Genomic DNA, 15,808 nt, shown 5'->3' on the forward strand with positions numbered 1-15,808 from the left:
TGTGCGGAGGGAAGGCGGGACTGTAAAAATAAAGGCAGTGAGGCTATTTTTCTTTGAGCATTTATGACTCCCTGAGAGGCAGCACCGTCTGCCATTCCTCCTTCATCCTGTGCAGGCTCCATGGGAGACTCGTGCCTACCTATGAGAGCGCGTCCATCCGCCGATTCCACGAGGGACGGGTGGACAACATTCGATCGGCCACTCCGGAGGCACTGCATTTTGTGAAAGCCATTACTGACCATGCATCTGCCATGCCGGTAAGTCCTGCTGGTCTGATGAGTCTTAGGGAGGCCAGCGAGGCAGCTGGGGGCTGCCCATCCACCTGGCCCAAACAAGCTCTTTTGGCTTGTCTGCCACTGAGCAGCCTCTTAAAGCCCTGTGTGCTGCCTCTCTGGTCCATTTTCAGGATTCGGAGAAGCTGCTGCTCCTGAAGGATGCCATCCGAGCCCAGACCCAGTACACAGTCATGGTGAGTGACCTCATTTGAACTCAGGACTGCAGGCTGTGCCCAGAGTGGGGCCAGCCAGAGCAGGGCTGTAGCCCAGGCCCTGGGTAACAGCTGGGACACCACCATGCCTCTTAGACCCTCTTCTTTCTTATTTTTAGAACCTGGGTAACACACCATTATTGCTTTTTTACACAAATTTTACAAGAATACAATGAATGATCTTTGAAACAATAATAATAATAACACCAGCATGTATAGCACTTTACAATTTATACAAGAAAAGTCAGATGTGTGGTGGTTTGCACACCTGGCATAATCGCAGATGAGGCAGTATTATTCCTCCCCAGGGCTGGTTTTGCCTTCTTATTCTCCGTGTATTTATGTATGCTGCCTGTGAATTTTAAAAATATATTTGCTGAAAGTTAATGGTGAAATAGAAATTGTAATGGAAATGTTTTCCTAGTTTAGGGAAATAATGTATTTTCTAGCACTGCAACGTCATCATTTGCATACAAACAACAGAGAATAAGCTACTACTTGGGCTGGTGATCAATATATTAATTGCAAATCATTCTGATACAGTCTTTGAAGGATCATATAATCTATGAAAAGGAGTTGACTGATTTCACTCTATATACTTGAAAGCAAGCACAGCATATGTCTGGGGTGTATAACTAACCAATGTAGGCTTTTGTCTAATTCAATTGCTAGGTCTCTGATTCATCTGAAGAGTTAGGTGTTTGTCTGTTTGGGGAAAATCAAGCTTGCTCTCATGTATTCAGTCGGTGTTCTTTGTTTTCCTGCCCTATGCCGTGCAAGGCATTGGGTGCTAGGAAATATAAAACGAAGCCCTATACTTGGGGAATTTACTGTGTAGTTGGGAGAAGTGGTCCTTAAATGACAAGTCTAATTCTATGTGAAAAGAGCCTTCAGGGAGTAGCAGAGAGCAGGAGGAGCAAGCTCTTTCCTCTTCCTGGGAAAGCCAGGAAGACTTCTCAAAGGAAGTGGTGCTTAATATGAGACTTGAAGGATGAAGAGGTGCTTGTCAGGTGGCCATAGAAGGGAATCATAGCCCCAGGGGGGAACAGCATGTGCAAAGGTAAAGAGTCTTGAGACAATAAGGCAGAGAGAAAGCAAGTAGTTCTGTATGTCAAGCTTGCACAGGACAGAAAAACAGGAAAGGTCATGATGTTGAATTTCTTTGTCACAAAACTTACCCTGGTGACCAGGTAGAAGAAGCACTGGTTGGAGCATGGGGTGGTCTGCCAAGAGGCAGCAGCACTAATTAGGAACCTATATAATGTTTCAGGAGAGCTCGTAAAAGGACTGAAGTAGAGCAGGGGCAGGAAGGCTGAAGAGGAAGACACAAAATTCTAATCAATTATGAGGCATTGAACACAAGAGGTTTTGGGGTTTTTTTGTTTTGTTTTGTTTTTTTCTTTTTAGGGCTGCACCCATGGCCTATGGAGGTTCCCAGGCTAGGGGTCTAATCAGGGCTGTAGCTGCCAGCCTACACCACAGTCACAGCAACACCAGATCTGAGCCACATCTTCGATCTACACCACAGCTCACAGCAACGCCGGATCCTTAATCCACTGAGCAAGGACAGGGATCGAACCCACAACCTCATGGTTCCTAGTCAAATTCATTTCCGCTGCACCACACAGGAACTCCTCCTGAACACAAGAGTTTACTCTCACTCCCTCTGAACCCTCAAAAAATATCAACAAAGGGAATTTTTAAGCCATGAATATGCTAGAGTAGAGAGAATGGGAAAGGAGGTGATAGCAAAATTTCGGAGCTGCAAAGTAGAACAGATGGTAACTGACTTAGCAGAGCAGAGGAAGCTGGCATCCAAGCAAATAGTGAGGGAGACCCAGGAGCCCAATGAACTGCACCACACAACCTCAGAATGGCTCATGTGTTGGAGGCTCCACCAAAGATAGGGGTGTATGTGGGGCTGAAAAGATGAGGATTCATTGACCATCTATATGAAAAGCAGCCCCTCAGTTCCTCCTTTGACCCTAGTATTATATATATATATAAATCTCTCAAAGAGAAAAAAAAGCAAGTACAAAGATCAGTAATAAAAATGCAATTGGACTTAACATCACTGGAAAGTGGATGATTTTAAGTGCGTATTCCATACCCAGCTAAACTATCAAATTTAAAGCTAAAGACATTTTATATAGACAAGGTCTTAAAATTTTACCTATTAAGCTGTCTTTCTTGTAAAACTATTGGAGGATGTCGACCACTAATGTAAAAGAATAAAAGACACACAAAAAATCATAGGTTCTCCAAATCTGAAAATTCAACATAAGAAAGATGTAGAGAAAGAGGGTGAGAGTAAGGGAAGTTTTACACTGCTGACTGAGGGTTTAGGAATCAATTGGTTCTAGATACATAGAAAGGTAAGCAAGTGGGAAAATCATAATTTAATCATTTACAAATTGTCAATTCTAGAGAAAATAAAAAATAACTGAATAAGAAAGGAAATCTAATCCTGATACATTATAGGACTTAGCTGGGAATACTTGCATAATTATAATCATGTAAACACTGAATGTTGATCAAGCAACAAGGAGTTAAAATATAACTCTGCTAGGAGCATAGGAGAGTGGAAGTGTATTTGAGGAGGGGGGACTTATAAGAGCCAAAGTTTCATCTTCTATAATAAAACTGAAAAATGCAGTAACAGCAGTCTAGGCATCTTATTTAGAAGTAAGAAAATCAATCACTAAAAGAATTCCAAGTGATTGCTTCTGTGGAGTGGGAATCAGTGCTGGCAAAGTGACATAAGCTTTGGCTTCTTTGGGTTTTTTTAATTATAGAAATATACAACCTTGGTAATAATTTAGACTCTTTTAGAGTTCCTTCATGGCTCAATGGAAATGAACCCAACTAGTATCCATGAAGACACGGGTTTGATCCCTGGCCTTGCTTGGTGGGGCAGGGATCTGGCGTTGCTGTGAGCTGTGGTATACGGTCACAGACGCGGCTTGGATTCCAAGTTGCTGTGGTTGTGGTATAGACTGGCAGCTGCAGCTCTGATTTGACCCCTAGCCTGAGAACTTCCATATGCTGCACCTGCATCCCTAAAAAGTAAAACAAAGATAAAAAATTATATTCTTTTGAAAAACTAAGAAAAATACCCTCCAAATCATTGCTATAGGGTTCTGTTATGTTAGCTCTTTTCCGTTGGTGAAAATGACTAAATAAAAGCGATAAAGGGTGGGGAGAGGAGAGCTATACAGATGCTTTAGGTAAATCTGGTGCCTGGCTGGCCGTGAGGGGTAAGGGTCAGGGGAAAGAAGCCAGGAAACCTCCAGATAGCTGGCAAGTATGTTTGGTAGTGGTAGTGGAGAAAGGAAATTCCAGGGAAGGAGCAGATGTGGTCCAGACTCCCTATCATATACTCGAAACAACACCTCATGCTTTTCCTTCCTGGCACTTACCTATGATCGTAAGCTTATTTGTAAGGTTGGTTAACATCTATCTCCTCCCACACATAGGCTCCATGAGGTTGAGTCTGTGACTGCTTTGTGCTTTAGCAGCTGCTAAGGCACATAGTAGGTGCTTAATTAAGATTCTCTGAATGAACAAAAGACTGAATGCTGAGTCCTTTTACTCGTTACTACTCATGGCTCTGATCCAGTCCATTAAATCAGCCCCCTTTGCTACAGTGAATTCAGAGATGGTGAAAACAGGAGCAGATTGGCTGCTGCACAGAGTAGGTACATCTGTAGATCTCCCCAAATCAGCCGATAAACAGAGGCAACCAGAGAAATTAAAAATGCAGCTACTTCATAGATGGTCTGTCTCACGGTTCTTCCCCTCCATCCTAACCAGGCATGTCTAAAGTGAGCGGTAGTTGTATAACATGTCTTTTCAGCCTATAATTAGGGGCATTTGGAGAGACTGGGGCCTCTGAGTCATCTTTATGCATTCATTCTCAACTGAAAGAGCATAGCTGTCAAAATCCAAAATGTGCCTTGTAAACCTGAACAGAGTTTATTGTGGTGGGAGGGTGCCTCCTATGTAGGATGTTAACAGCTAAGTGGCCATCTCACATCACCATGAAACCCCCAAGAGTTACTCACAGTTATCTTGATGTTGACCCAGAGGTTATTACTAGAGGCCAGAGGTGGCCCCCATGTTTCCATCAGCCCCCCTGCAATTGCCCCAAATAAACACACAATCCAAGCACGTGCATGCTGCACATGCAGCCTCCAGTGGGGAACAAGTAGAATGAGCCCCACTGCCTGACTTCCAGCCGTCACCACCCCTGGGCGCTGGTGTCCCTACGTAGAACTTCAGGTGTCCCCACTGCTATTCTCTTATCCTTCAATAAGAGCTGAAATGCCCATGAGAAAATGAAGCTTCTCACTCTATAGCACAGGGAACTATATTCAATATCCTATGATAAAACATAGTGGAAAAGAATATTTTAAAAAAGAGTATATATATATATATATATATATATATATATATATATATGGCTGAGTCACTTTGCTATACAGCAAAAATTAGCCCAACATTATAAATCAATAATACTTCAATTTAAAAAAAAGAAGCTTCTTCATTCAGTAGAAGTTTCATTTCTCCTTGAAAATGTGTACTGAGCCTCTGCTAAGATGTCTAGTTCCTGTCTCAACATTTTTCTTAGGTTCTGAATCCAGTTGAGTTGAGTTGATTCTGAATCCATGAAACAGCAGCCAAGATTCAGGAACAGACCTTGGCGTCCTCTACCCCTCATTCCTTGGGCTTCTGCTGGAGGGTGAAGTGTTGGTGGTGGTCAGGGTCTGCCAAGTGACAGCCCAGGGCACCCCTCCACATGCTTGGATGGGGCCCAGCACCCGTGCTCCTGCCCAGACTCCTGCTCTACCTGAGCAGGCACTGGGGATGGCCCCAGTCTTTCCACTTAGAGCACCGAGTGGGTATACACAGTGCATGTCAGCAGAGACCATGCCGCGGGGGACTCAGACTCACCAACTAGAACCCAACCTGCTCTGGACTCGTCCTGTATACATAGAAATGCACAAGGGCACAAAGAGCAGAGGCCACATGGTATAGTGGTCCATTCTGGGTGGCCTCCCACACACACTGTCCAGAGCAAGCACTGGGTGGGCAAGAGTCCCCAGTAGCATTGCAGGCTAGAGAGGAGGGGTGGAAGGGGCCTCCACATCTCATTTCCTGTTCTTTGTCCCTGACCACCCAGGCCATCACGGGGATGGCCATCGACAACCACCTGCTGGGGCTGCGGGAACTGGCCCGAGAAGTGTGCAAGGAACTGCCTGAGATGTTCACGGATGAAACATACCTGATGAGCAACCGCTTTGTCCTCTCCACCAGCCAGGTACAGCCCACGTGCAGCTGTCACCTAAGAGGCCGCTTAGTGGAAACAGTGGGGAGCAAGTAGAATGCGTGCCTGGTGACTAGCCCATTGCCCAGAGTCAGGCAAGTCCTGGCTCTGCTTCCAATGAGTTGTGTAGCCTTCAGCAGAAGGACCTAAATGCCCAGGGTGCCAATCTCCCCATCTTCTAAAGGGGTGTAATCACAAATGCCACCTTAGCAGAGATGGGTGGATGGGAAAACACCTATTCATTCCAGTGCTCTAACCATTAGGTTTACTCTCTCCAGGGTTGCCTGAGAGGTGGTGTTCCACCGTGGTGACCACGGGCTCTGAAGCCTGACAGGCCCAGAGCAAAGTCTTGGCTCAACCCAATGCGACAGTAGGTGGGAAGCCCAGCCTAGCCCAGCACCTGGCACAGACAGGGTCCTCTAGACAGGTTACAGCCATGATTGTAAAGGACCACTGCCAGTCCGTGTCTCCTGACCAGGGCAACATGCACTCTCTGTTGGAGGACCCCTACCGCAAAAACAGAATGCAGTCCATTAGAGAAAGGCAGCAATTCAGGAGAGAAAAGACTTCCCCCCCACCCCCCTCCCCACAAATGTCAGTTTACTAAAACTCCACCTTATCTGCGAAGGGCTGGACGTGGGCAATAAAAAGGGCTGATAAAGTTATGTTTGAGGATAAAAGCCCACTCAGTAATTTCATTTTGTCATTACGGCAGTGAGCTTGCAGACGTGAATAAACGAGGGCAGAACACAACAACATAAATTCTTCAGGAAACCATCCATGGGCAAAAAGTGCTTTGGAACAGCTTTATGGCCTTCGGCTGTTGCACGGCAAATTTATCTGACAATGAGGTGACTCTATTAGCAAGACTAATGGTTTGTTCCGCCCCATTAAAATGGCCAGTGTCATTTCTGAAGGCATGAGCACACAGAACGTGTGGGTTTAAAACAAACCCCACCCTGCACCTGCTCAAGAATGTGCTCTATTTTCCCTCTAACACCAGCGAATACAATTAATTTGGGGTGTGGTGATTTTTTTTCCCCCATTGAAATGAACATTTATGGCTTGACTGCCTTGAATGTGTCAGAAACACATTTTCTTGGTGTGTGATCTGGATTACAAAATCTCAGCCCTCTGAATTCAAAACATATCAGCTCCATAACTCAAACTCCAGTTGATGGTAATCTTTGAAACACCCAATGCTGGGTAATTGTGCGTGGCCAGGCTCTGAAGAAAAAAATCAGACCAGCCAGGCAATACTGACAGTAATTAAGGATGGTGGGAAAAATCGACAGAGAAGACGAGCCAGATTTCCTCCAGTTCATAAATTACTCCCTCTGGGAAACCATCTAACTGTTGGGTGCCACCAGGGTGCCATTTAGTAAATTGCTCTGATTGCCTCAGTGATTCAAACGGCCCCCAGGTGAAGGAGAGTCTCGACCTGAGACCCAGCACCGGGTCACCGTGGGAGCTTCTGACTCCAAATGTAGAGCAGATTTCACACCAGGGAGGGGCTTACGGCCCCTCTTCTTCTGACTTCCTGCAGTTAGATGAGTTTGTTTTGATGACTCTGTCTGTGGCTTCCATGATGAAGCAATCAGTTGATTTGGTTAATTCAGTCAAACACCCAGGTAGAAAATAATCAAAGAGAAGCCACTGTCCTGTTGAGGCCCCCAGGGTTGTTGGCACGTCTGCTTTCTAGCAGATTTTCAAATCAAGCGGCTTCTGACCTGTCCTCTCTGCCAGGTGCCCACCACCATGGAGATGTTTTGCTGCTATGGTCCTGTGGTACCCAATGGGTACGGTGCCTGCTACAACCCCCAGCCAGAGAGCATCCTTTTCTGCATCTCCAGCTTTCACGGCTGCAAAGAAACCTCTTCAACCAAGTTTGCAAAAGCTGTGGAAGAAAGCTTTATTGAAATGAAAGGTCTCTGCAGTCTGTCCCAGTCTGGCATGGGCAAGCCCCTGGCAACAAAGGAAAAAGTAACAAGGCCTAGCCAGGTACACCAACCTTGACTGCTGCCGCTCAGTTTCGCCTCCCCAAACCCAGCACTCTGCAGCTGCCAGACCCTGCTGAACCCCTGCTCTCAACCCTCACCCCAGCTTTCTGTAGCCGCCGCCCCCCCGCCCCCGTAACTCCAGGCTCAACACTCAGACCACAGGAGGCAGCACACAAAGTGAGAGTGTTAGGAGGAATGTGTCCCTGTGGTGCATGGGAATTGTCATTTATCAAGGTACCTCGGGTCTGTGCAATGGGAAATAAGGCCAGCCTGTCTCAGAGGTGGCCTGGTTGAGATGGGGAAGCCACCTCTGACTTGACCCTGGAAGCTTAATGTTGGTATTTGCTTCCCAGCAGCACCTAGTGTGTCCAGGTGATGATTTTGCCCAGAGAAAGAATGAGTCACCTTATTATGTGCAGGGTACCCAAATGAACCATGAAGGAAGAGGCTAACTTTAGGTCATTACCTCCCATCTCTGGGGAAGGAGTAGGGGGCTTTGTTTTCAGATGGTATTCAGGGTGACCTGCCCTGAGCCACACAGTCCTGTAAGCACTACTCTCAATCTACACACACACACACACACACACACACACACTGCAGGTTAATTTAAAATGGAGTGATCTGGGCCCACAAATACATTTCTCCTTTTGCCTCCCAGGGGCAGCCTTCCATTCAGTTCAGAAAATCTGGTCCAGCTATTCTGAAACGGAAGAAAAAAAAAAATGGTCTGCCATTGCCCTGGAGTAGCTGCTGCTCCCTGCTTTCCCCCAGGGGTGTGGTGGGGACCAGTCCACTTCCCCGGGGGTCCTGCCACTTGCATTTTTTCTGGTTGCATTCCCACTCGCCTTCATAAGAAACATGCCCTAGTAGGTGATCTGCCTTTTAGAGGAGAGGAGAGAGAGGTGCTTCAGGGGTTTTCTGCCCATTTGTTTTGTTTTGTTCATTCTTAAGAGAAGCTTTTAAGAAAACCACTATGGGAGTTCCTCTAGTGGCTCAGCAGTAACGAACCTGATTAGTATCCATGAGGATGCAGGTTCAATCCCTGGCCTCACTCAGTGAGTTAAGGATCCAGCATTGCCAAGAGCTAAAGTGTAGGTCACAGACACGTCTTGGATCCTGCATTGCTGTGGCAGCAGCTCTGATTCGACCCCTAGCCTGGGAACTTCCATATGTCTCAGGTGCGGCCCTAAAAAAGCAAAAAAAAAAAAAAAAAGGAAAACTTCAGAGTTCCTGTTGTGGCATGGTAGAAACAAATCCAACTAGTAATCATGACATTGCAAGTTTGATCCCTGGCTCCGCTTAGTGATAAGGATCCAGATTACCGGGAGCTGTGGTGTAGTCACAGACGTAGCTCAGATTCTGGGTTGCTGTGGCTGTGGCATAGGCCGGCAGCTGTAGCTCCGATTGGACCTCTAGCCTGGGAACCTCCATATGCCGTTGGTACGGCCCCAAAAGGCAAAAAAAGAGAGAGAGAGAGAGAGAAAACCTCCATGACATTCATTTCAAAAAGTGATCTCAGGACTCCCTTAAATAGCTGGGCTCCTCTATGTGGAGGATGCTATGCAGAGATTCTGACTAAAACCTGAAGAGCCAAGAGCAAGGCTCTCCACTGGCCTGGGGGCCAAGGGCAGAGCTGGCAGTGAGCATGGCTGGGAGGAGGGAATGGCCCCATACAGAGCCAGCCATGATGGTTGGGCAGGGAGTCCACAGAGCCGAGGTGGGGTTGTCAGGAGAGGCTGTGATTGTGGACGAGATGTGAGAGGCCCTTTTGCTGAGGCATATTTTTATGGGAAAGCAACCAGAAAAATCAAAACTGCAAGCAGCTGAGGCAGCCTGCCTCTCTCCAGAGGAGGTGCAGAACTGGGCTCCCATCACATTGAGTTCTGCCATGCTCCATGCAGGGTTTTCTGGAAAAGCACCCCCCCACCCCTTTCCCCATCCCTGTGCTCTGTGTCATTCCAGCCATCCACTCTGACCCAGGGACCCTGCACGTGTCCTTTCTTTGGGCCACCGTGCAAGCTCTCCGCACCCTGACCTGTATTAAAGCAGGCAGGACTGAGATGGGGCAGGCATTTTGACCTTTGCTGGGCTCTTTGAAAACACAAACAGCCCTAAACAGTAAATTCCTCGAGCCCCTGGTTTTAGGTTGAGGGCATCTATTGGCTGATCTGGGAGATTCTGGCACCGCCCCTTCAAAGGCATTGGTCAGTGTGTCCATGCTCCTTCCTCAGGTGTCCACCTTCCTGCTCCCTGCTCCCCTGGAAAGAGCCCAAGAGTCCCAGGTTTGTTTGGGAGATTGCTGTCCACTTCCTTGGCTTTAGGAAATGGAAATTGCTGTCCACTCCCCAAAGCCCCTTATCTGTTCTCACCAAGTGACCACAGGGAAGATCTGAGTTCTCACTCGGTTTCTCTCCGTGGGTTTCTGGGCAGGCAGAGGGTTCTAGTTTGGGGTTCAGGCAACCTTACTGACCATGACCAAGGGACTTAAATGCCCAGAGATTCAATTCCTTCCACCATCAAATGGGGACAGAGTGACCTGGCCTTTGGGCTGTCAGGATTGTAGACCAGTGTATAAGGGCCTTGCACAAGCATGTGGGCGCTGGTGCCCACCATCAGAATGATGCCAGTGGGCATTGTTCAGGTGATGTTTGTCTCCAACTTTTTACAGTGATTTGACAGATCCACAGTCACATGCGCCATTCTCTGAGCGTAGAGAAAGGAAACTGTTTTCAGACATTGACCATGTGTGGATAGTGGCGGTTTGGCAGGAGGGGCCACCTCTTATCTCTGAGGAAGGGGCTGGAAGCTGGTCTTCCCCCTCCAAGAACAGGTGGGTACACTGAGCCTCTATGCAAAGGCAATGCTGAGCCGTGGCCATGGGTGTCTCTGTGGGGAACCCTGGTAAAGAAGACTGTTCCAAGTGTCCCCAAAGGGATGGAAAATGAAACATGGAAACATTTGGGGGACAGCGATGCATAATAAAAATGTTTGTGGCCACCTTACAATACTCCTGAGTTACCAAAATATATAAAGTTAATATTTGAGTTCTATTTTTATAAAATAGTTCTAGATTTATGGCAATGTGTACATGTGTATTTATAGCCTTTTGATTTTAAGTTATAGTTTTGTGCTTTAAAGAAATATATGTAGGACTAAAGAACTGTATATTGAAAGTACTATATTCAAATTATTTAAAGACTGTACGTCTATATTCAATAAAAAGCAATGCCAAGAAAGATGGTGCTGGCTATTATTTCTGCCCAGAAATGCTATAAAAATTTTGTTGTAAATTTGGTGAGCTGGGTCAACAATTCCTTCACCTTTGTCTGAGGTCTGTCAGCAGTGATGGTGGATGTCTAAGGGGCTGAGAGAGACAAGGGAGAGGGAACTTGGTCTCTCCTAGTGGGTGGCATGCCATCATGGGTGGGGGTGAGAGGCAGAGAGACCTCACAGCGTGTTTGGGATTAGATTGGCAGAAACCTGGGTGCAGAGATGGGTGTCTCCACTTAGGCCTTCCACAAACATGCACAAGAAGAATGGAGTGGAGGGGAAAACGCCATGCCTGGAGGTGAGATGCCTAAACTATAAACTGGCTCTATCTCTAACTTGCTGTGGACTTTGGGGATGTCACATTCACCTCTCTAGCCCTCAGTTTCCTCGTCTGTAAAATGAGGGTGCTGATATCAGCACTTACCCCCTCCAGGGTTCTGGCAAGGTGACCTAAGATGATCATTATTTGAAAACTAAGAAGCGATGTGAAAACCTAACATTCTTATAGTAGGCTTACAGGTACGTGTGCACACAGGTTCTTGCACCTGGCACAGCCCTGCACCCTGCACAGATATATTCCAAGCTGCCAGCCTCTCTCCACAGCAGCAATCAGCCACAGAACCAGAACAGAATTCCTCCGAATGGAAGCCCAAATGCTTTCCGATCAGAGCCTAAAAGGACCCCTCAAGTGGATGAATTTGTGTGATTGGGATGCGGAAAAGGAAATCTCCAAAAAGATAATGGCTAAGAATATTCCAGGAGCAATGGAAGGGAGAGGAAGGAACAGAATGAAAGTAATGTGAGTTTGCTCCTATTGATCACATATATCATATGTGGCCCCAAAATAACCAGATGTAGATGACAGAGAGGAAAGAGTACCAACAAGCAAGCCAACCCCCAGCATGCAAAAGAATGGCCCCCTCCTTGTTGTCTCTGTCCTGCAAGGTGGATGTTGGTACAATCAGGTTAAAATGTAAGGAGTCCCTCCCAGGTTCACATGAGCAACCACAAGTTTCCAAATTACTCCCAAGAAGTTCTCCTTGTGGATAGAGGGAGAACCAGGAATTGGGGTTCCTTTTATAAATTCAGGCACGCTCTCTGCTTTTACATTTCTCAGAGTTTTCTTTCTAGGATGACTGCTATGCTATCCAGGGGAAAAGCTGGCTTCACATCACTAAGAGAACCTTTCTAAAAGCTCTGTTCTCCCTTGTTTCCTAAGGACCAGCTCTCTCCTTGTTCTTTTCCTTCTGCTTCTTCCATCTCCTTATGGGATTTCATTTCTTATTTCTATTCCTTTTACGTCTTTGGACCTGAGCGTTCTGCCTTGGTCTCTATTTCTTATGTTTAAGGAGCTGCAAAGGGTCAGGCTGAGCTGATGCAGAAGGGCCCCCTCTACCTATAAAAACATACAAGGAGGAAAAAATTTAAAACATATAGTCAAAAGAAAGAAAATAGGAGTTCCTGTTGTGGCTCAGCAAGTTAAGAATCCGACATGGTATCTGTGAGGATGCGGGTTCAATACCTGGCCTCGCTTAGTGGGTTAAGGATCCAGCGTTGCCACAAGCTGTGGAGTAGGTCACAAATGCAGCTCAGATCTGGTGTGGCTGTGACTATGGCTGTGGCATAGGCCGGCAGCTGCAGCTCCAATTTGACCCCTAACCCAGGAACTTCCATATGCTGCAGGTGCAGCAGATAAAGAAAAAAATAAAAATAAAAATAAATGAGAGAAAGAAACCCTTAACTTACAGGAATAAAGGATGTCCAAAACAGAGCAGTGGGCAGGAGCTAAAAGTGCATCCGACCAGACACAGACCCTAATGGTTAACAGTGGGCTTTTCCACCCCTGCAAATTGAGAGGCCATATTCTCAGCTCAGCCAAGGTGGGAGATGGAGCTAAATGCCCCACACAAAAGCAGAACCCCAGAGAGATGTCCCAGCTCTCTAAAAAAGACTAGAGGAGTTCCAGTTGTGGGTCGGTGGTTAAAGAATCCGACTAGGAACCATGAGGTTGCTGGTTCGATCCCTGGCCTCGCTCAGTGGATTAAGGATCCGGCATTGCCATGAGCTGTGGTGTAGGTCACAGACGTGGCTCGGATCTGGTGTTGCTGTGGCTCTGGTGTAGGCCCACGGCTACAGCTCTGATTAGACCCCTAGCTTGGGAACGTCCATGTGCCACAGGTGTGGCCCTGGAAAAGACAAAAAAAAGGGGGGGGGGCTAGAAACACTCTTCCCATCAGCTCAGGGGAGCACTGAGAAACCATTCCATTCACTCAGGGCTGCAGAGGGTGGAAAAAGACGTCCATGAGAAATTTAATTATAAGCTTATGCCATATGTGGATATCGAGTCTGAAAGTATTCGATCTATCTATAAAGCAGGAATTCCAAGCCAATCATTTATTTCAATCACCTGGGTCAGTTAGGTCCGAAAGGCCTCAGCAGAATCAAATATAAAACCACTTTCCACAACCTTGAACACACCAAATACCCACATGGGGGGAAACACTCCACTAAAGGAGAGCTCACAGGCAAAAAAATACACACAGCACAAGCAATGGCTCACAGGACAGAAAGCAGCAGATAAAACAAACAGGTGAATAACAGACTGGAGAAAAGAGATGACTCAGAGAGAAGCTATGATATAGATTCATTTAACATTACAAGGAAATAAAAATACAGAAAAGATACATGCAGAAATTCAGAAAGGAGAGATTGGAGAGAATGGAGGAAAGCACTATTCAAAGAGAAAATGGCTAAGAATATTCCAGAACCCAAACACACACCATTCTAAAACTCATGATCAAAAAAGAAATAATCATAGAAATTCAAAATTACTTAGAGCAGAGCAATAATAAAGATACCTCATATCAAAATTTCTGGGATACAGCAAAAGTGATGCTTTGAGGGAAATATATACATATATCAGAAAAGAGGAAAGACTCAAGATTGATGAGTGAAATGGAACTTCAAAAGTAAGAAAAAGGACCAAACAGTAGATTCAAAGAAAGTGATAAAAAGCAGCTGTCAATGAAAAAAAAGGAGAAAACAGCAGAGAAGCTAAATAAAGGAATAGTCAGTTCTTTGAAAAGACAAATGAAATAAGCATATCTCTTGTAAAACCAATAAAATAAAAGATCAGAAATACATAATATTATGAATACAAAGTTTGCATAACTACAATAAAGTAAACAATAAAGAGATAGCAAAAATACACCATCCACTTTATGCCAGTAAATTTGAAAACTCGGATTAAAAATAGAAAAATTCTTAGAAAAATATAATTTACTCAAACCTATGCAAAAAGAAATAAAATTTCTAGATAGTCTTATAAACCTTATTTAAACTGAAGTCATCATTTAAAATCTTCCACTCAGGGAAAAAAAGGGGTGGTGAAAAACATAGTATTTTATATTGTTTATGTCCTACCAAACATTCAAAGTGATCATTTCAATTGCATGCAAAATAAGGGGATATTCCCTCTGCTTCTTTACTTGCTTATTTATTCTCTGAAGCTAGTATAACTTCAATATCCAAACCAGATAGAACATACAGTAAAGAAAAACTATTGGCCCCTTTCTCCTTTTAACTCATGTGCACATATCCAAAAATCCCAAATGAAATACTAGCAAATTCTAACAGAATATAAAAGAGATAGTACATCCATGATCAATTCAGGTTTATCCAAGAACAGAGGTAGTTTAATAGTAGAAGCTAACTAAATGTCATTTACTCATCAACAGCTTAAAGAATAAAAATAATAGAATTATTCTAATAATTAAAATAATTAAGATGCATTCAAAAAATTCAACATTCATTCATAATTTTTTTAAAAACTCATAATAGGAGTTCCCTGTGGTGCAGCAGGTTAAGGATCCAGTGTTGCCACTGCAGCAGCTTGGGTCACTGCTCTGGCATAGTTTTGATCCCTAGCCTGGGAACTTCTGCATGCTGTGGGCAGGTCAAAGAAAGAAAGAAGAGAAGAGAAGAGAAAAAAACCTGTAGTAAAATGACATGAGACAAGAACTTAGCTTGACAAAGAACATCTACAAAAAACATACAATATACATCATCCTAAAGAAGGAAATACTGGAAATGATTTTTATCCTTTAAAATCAGGGTAAAGAGAGGGTATATACAATTATTACTTCTACTCATCATTGCATAGAGGTTCGAGCCTGTGTAATAAGAAGAGAAAAAGAAAGACAATGAAATAAATAAAACTATCATTGTTTGCAAACAATGTGATTGTCTACACAGAAAATCTGAAAAAATCTACAAATAAATTAATAGAAATTATAAGAAAGGCCAAGGTACTTTATAGAATATCAGTATATAAAAGCCTACTTAATTATACACAACAATAATATCACAATGCAAAACATATGAGTTATGATAGAACCTTGCAATAAATCTAACAATAGACATGAAGACCATACTTCGACAATAATAAACTATACGGAAAGACACTGAGCAAGATCTAAATAAAAGAGGTATCTCAATATAACAAATAGGAAAGCCTCTGAAAGATTCGGTTTCCCCCAAATTGACCTCTAGATTCAGTGCAACTCCAGGAAAATTCTGAATGGGGAAACTTCTGTTGCTGATAATGGTAGAGTAGTCTAATTCAAACTATGCTTCCTACATAAAACAGCTTTAAAAATATGGTGACATGTTTTTTAAATCTTCTTGAAAAACATAAAAGAGCGAACTGGATCAATATCAGGGAGA

General features: G+C 44.5%; 1 protein-coding gene across 4 annotated transcripts in view; it reads left to right on the forward strand.

Annotated features, from left to right (window-relative positions):
- Nucleotides 1–11,049, forward strand: part of CHAT (choline O-acetyltransferase) — a 62,930-nt gene extending 51,881 nt beyond the window's left edge. For 2 of the 4 annotated variants that reach the window (XM_084993111.1, XM_084993113.1), the window contains 4 exons: nt 116–257; nt 407–469; nt 5,670–5,807; nt 7,560–9,026. In XM_084993111.1, coding sequence (XP_084849237.1) covers nt 116–257; nt 407–469; nt 5,670–5,807; nt 7,560–7,829 — 613 coding nt within the window. In that variant the 3' untranslated portion in view covers nt 7,830–9,026. Of the gene's footprint in view, nt 1–115; nt 258–406; nt 470–5,669; nt 5,808–7,559; nt 9,027–9,197 lie in introns of those variants that run through there. The other 2 variants (XM_084993112.1, NM_001001541.1) reach the window with 2 other exon arrangements.
- Nucleotides 11,050–15,808: the final 4,759 nt, after the last annotated feature.

The sequence above is a fragment of the Sus scrofa genome, chromosome 14, assembly GCF_054392235.1.
Source record: "Sus scrofa isolate SSC_HxYL_T2T_F1_AM1 chromosome 14, Sscrofa_HxYL_maternal_Yorkshire_Landrace_v2.0, whole genome shotgun sequence".
Taxonomy (NCBI): domain Eukaryota; kingdom Metazoa; phylum Chordata; class Mammalia; order Artiodactyla; family Suidae; genus Sus; species Sus scrofa.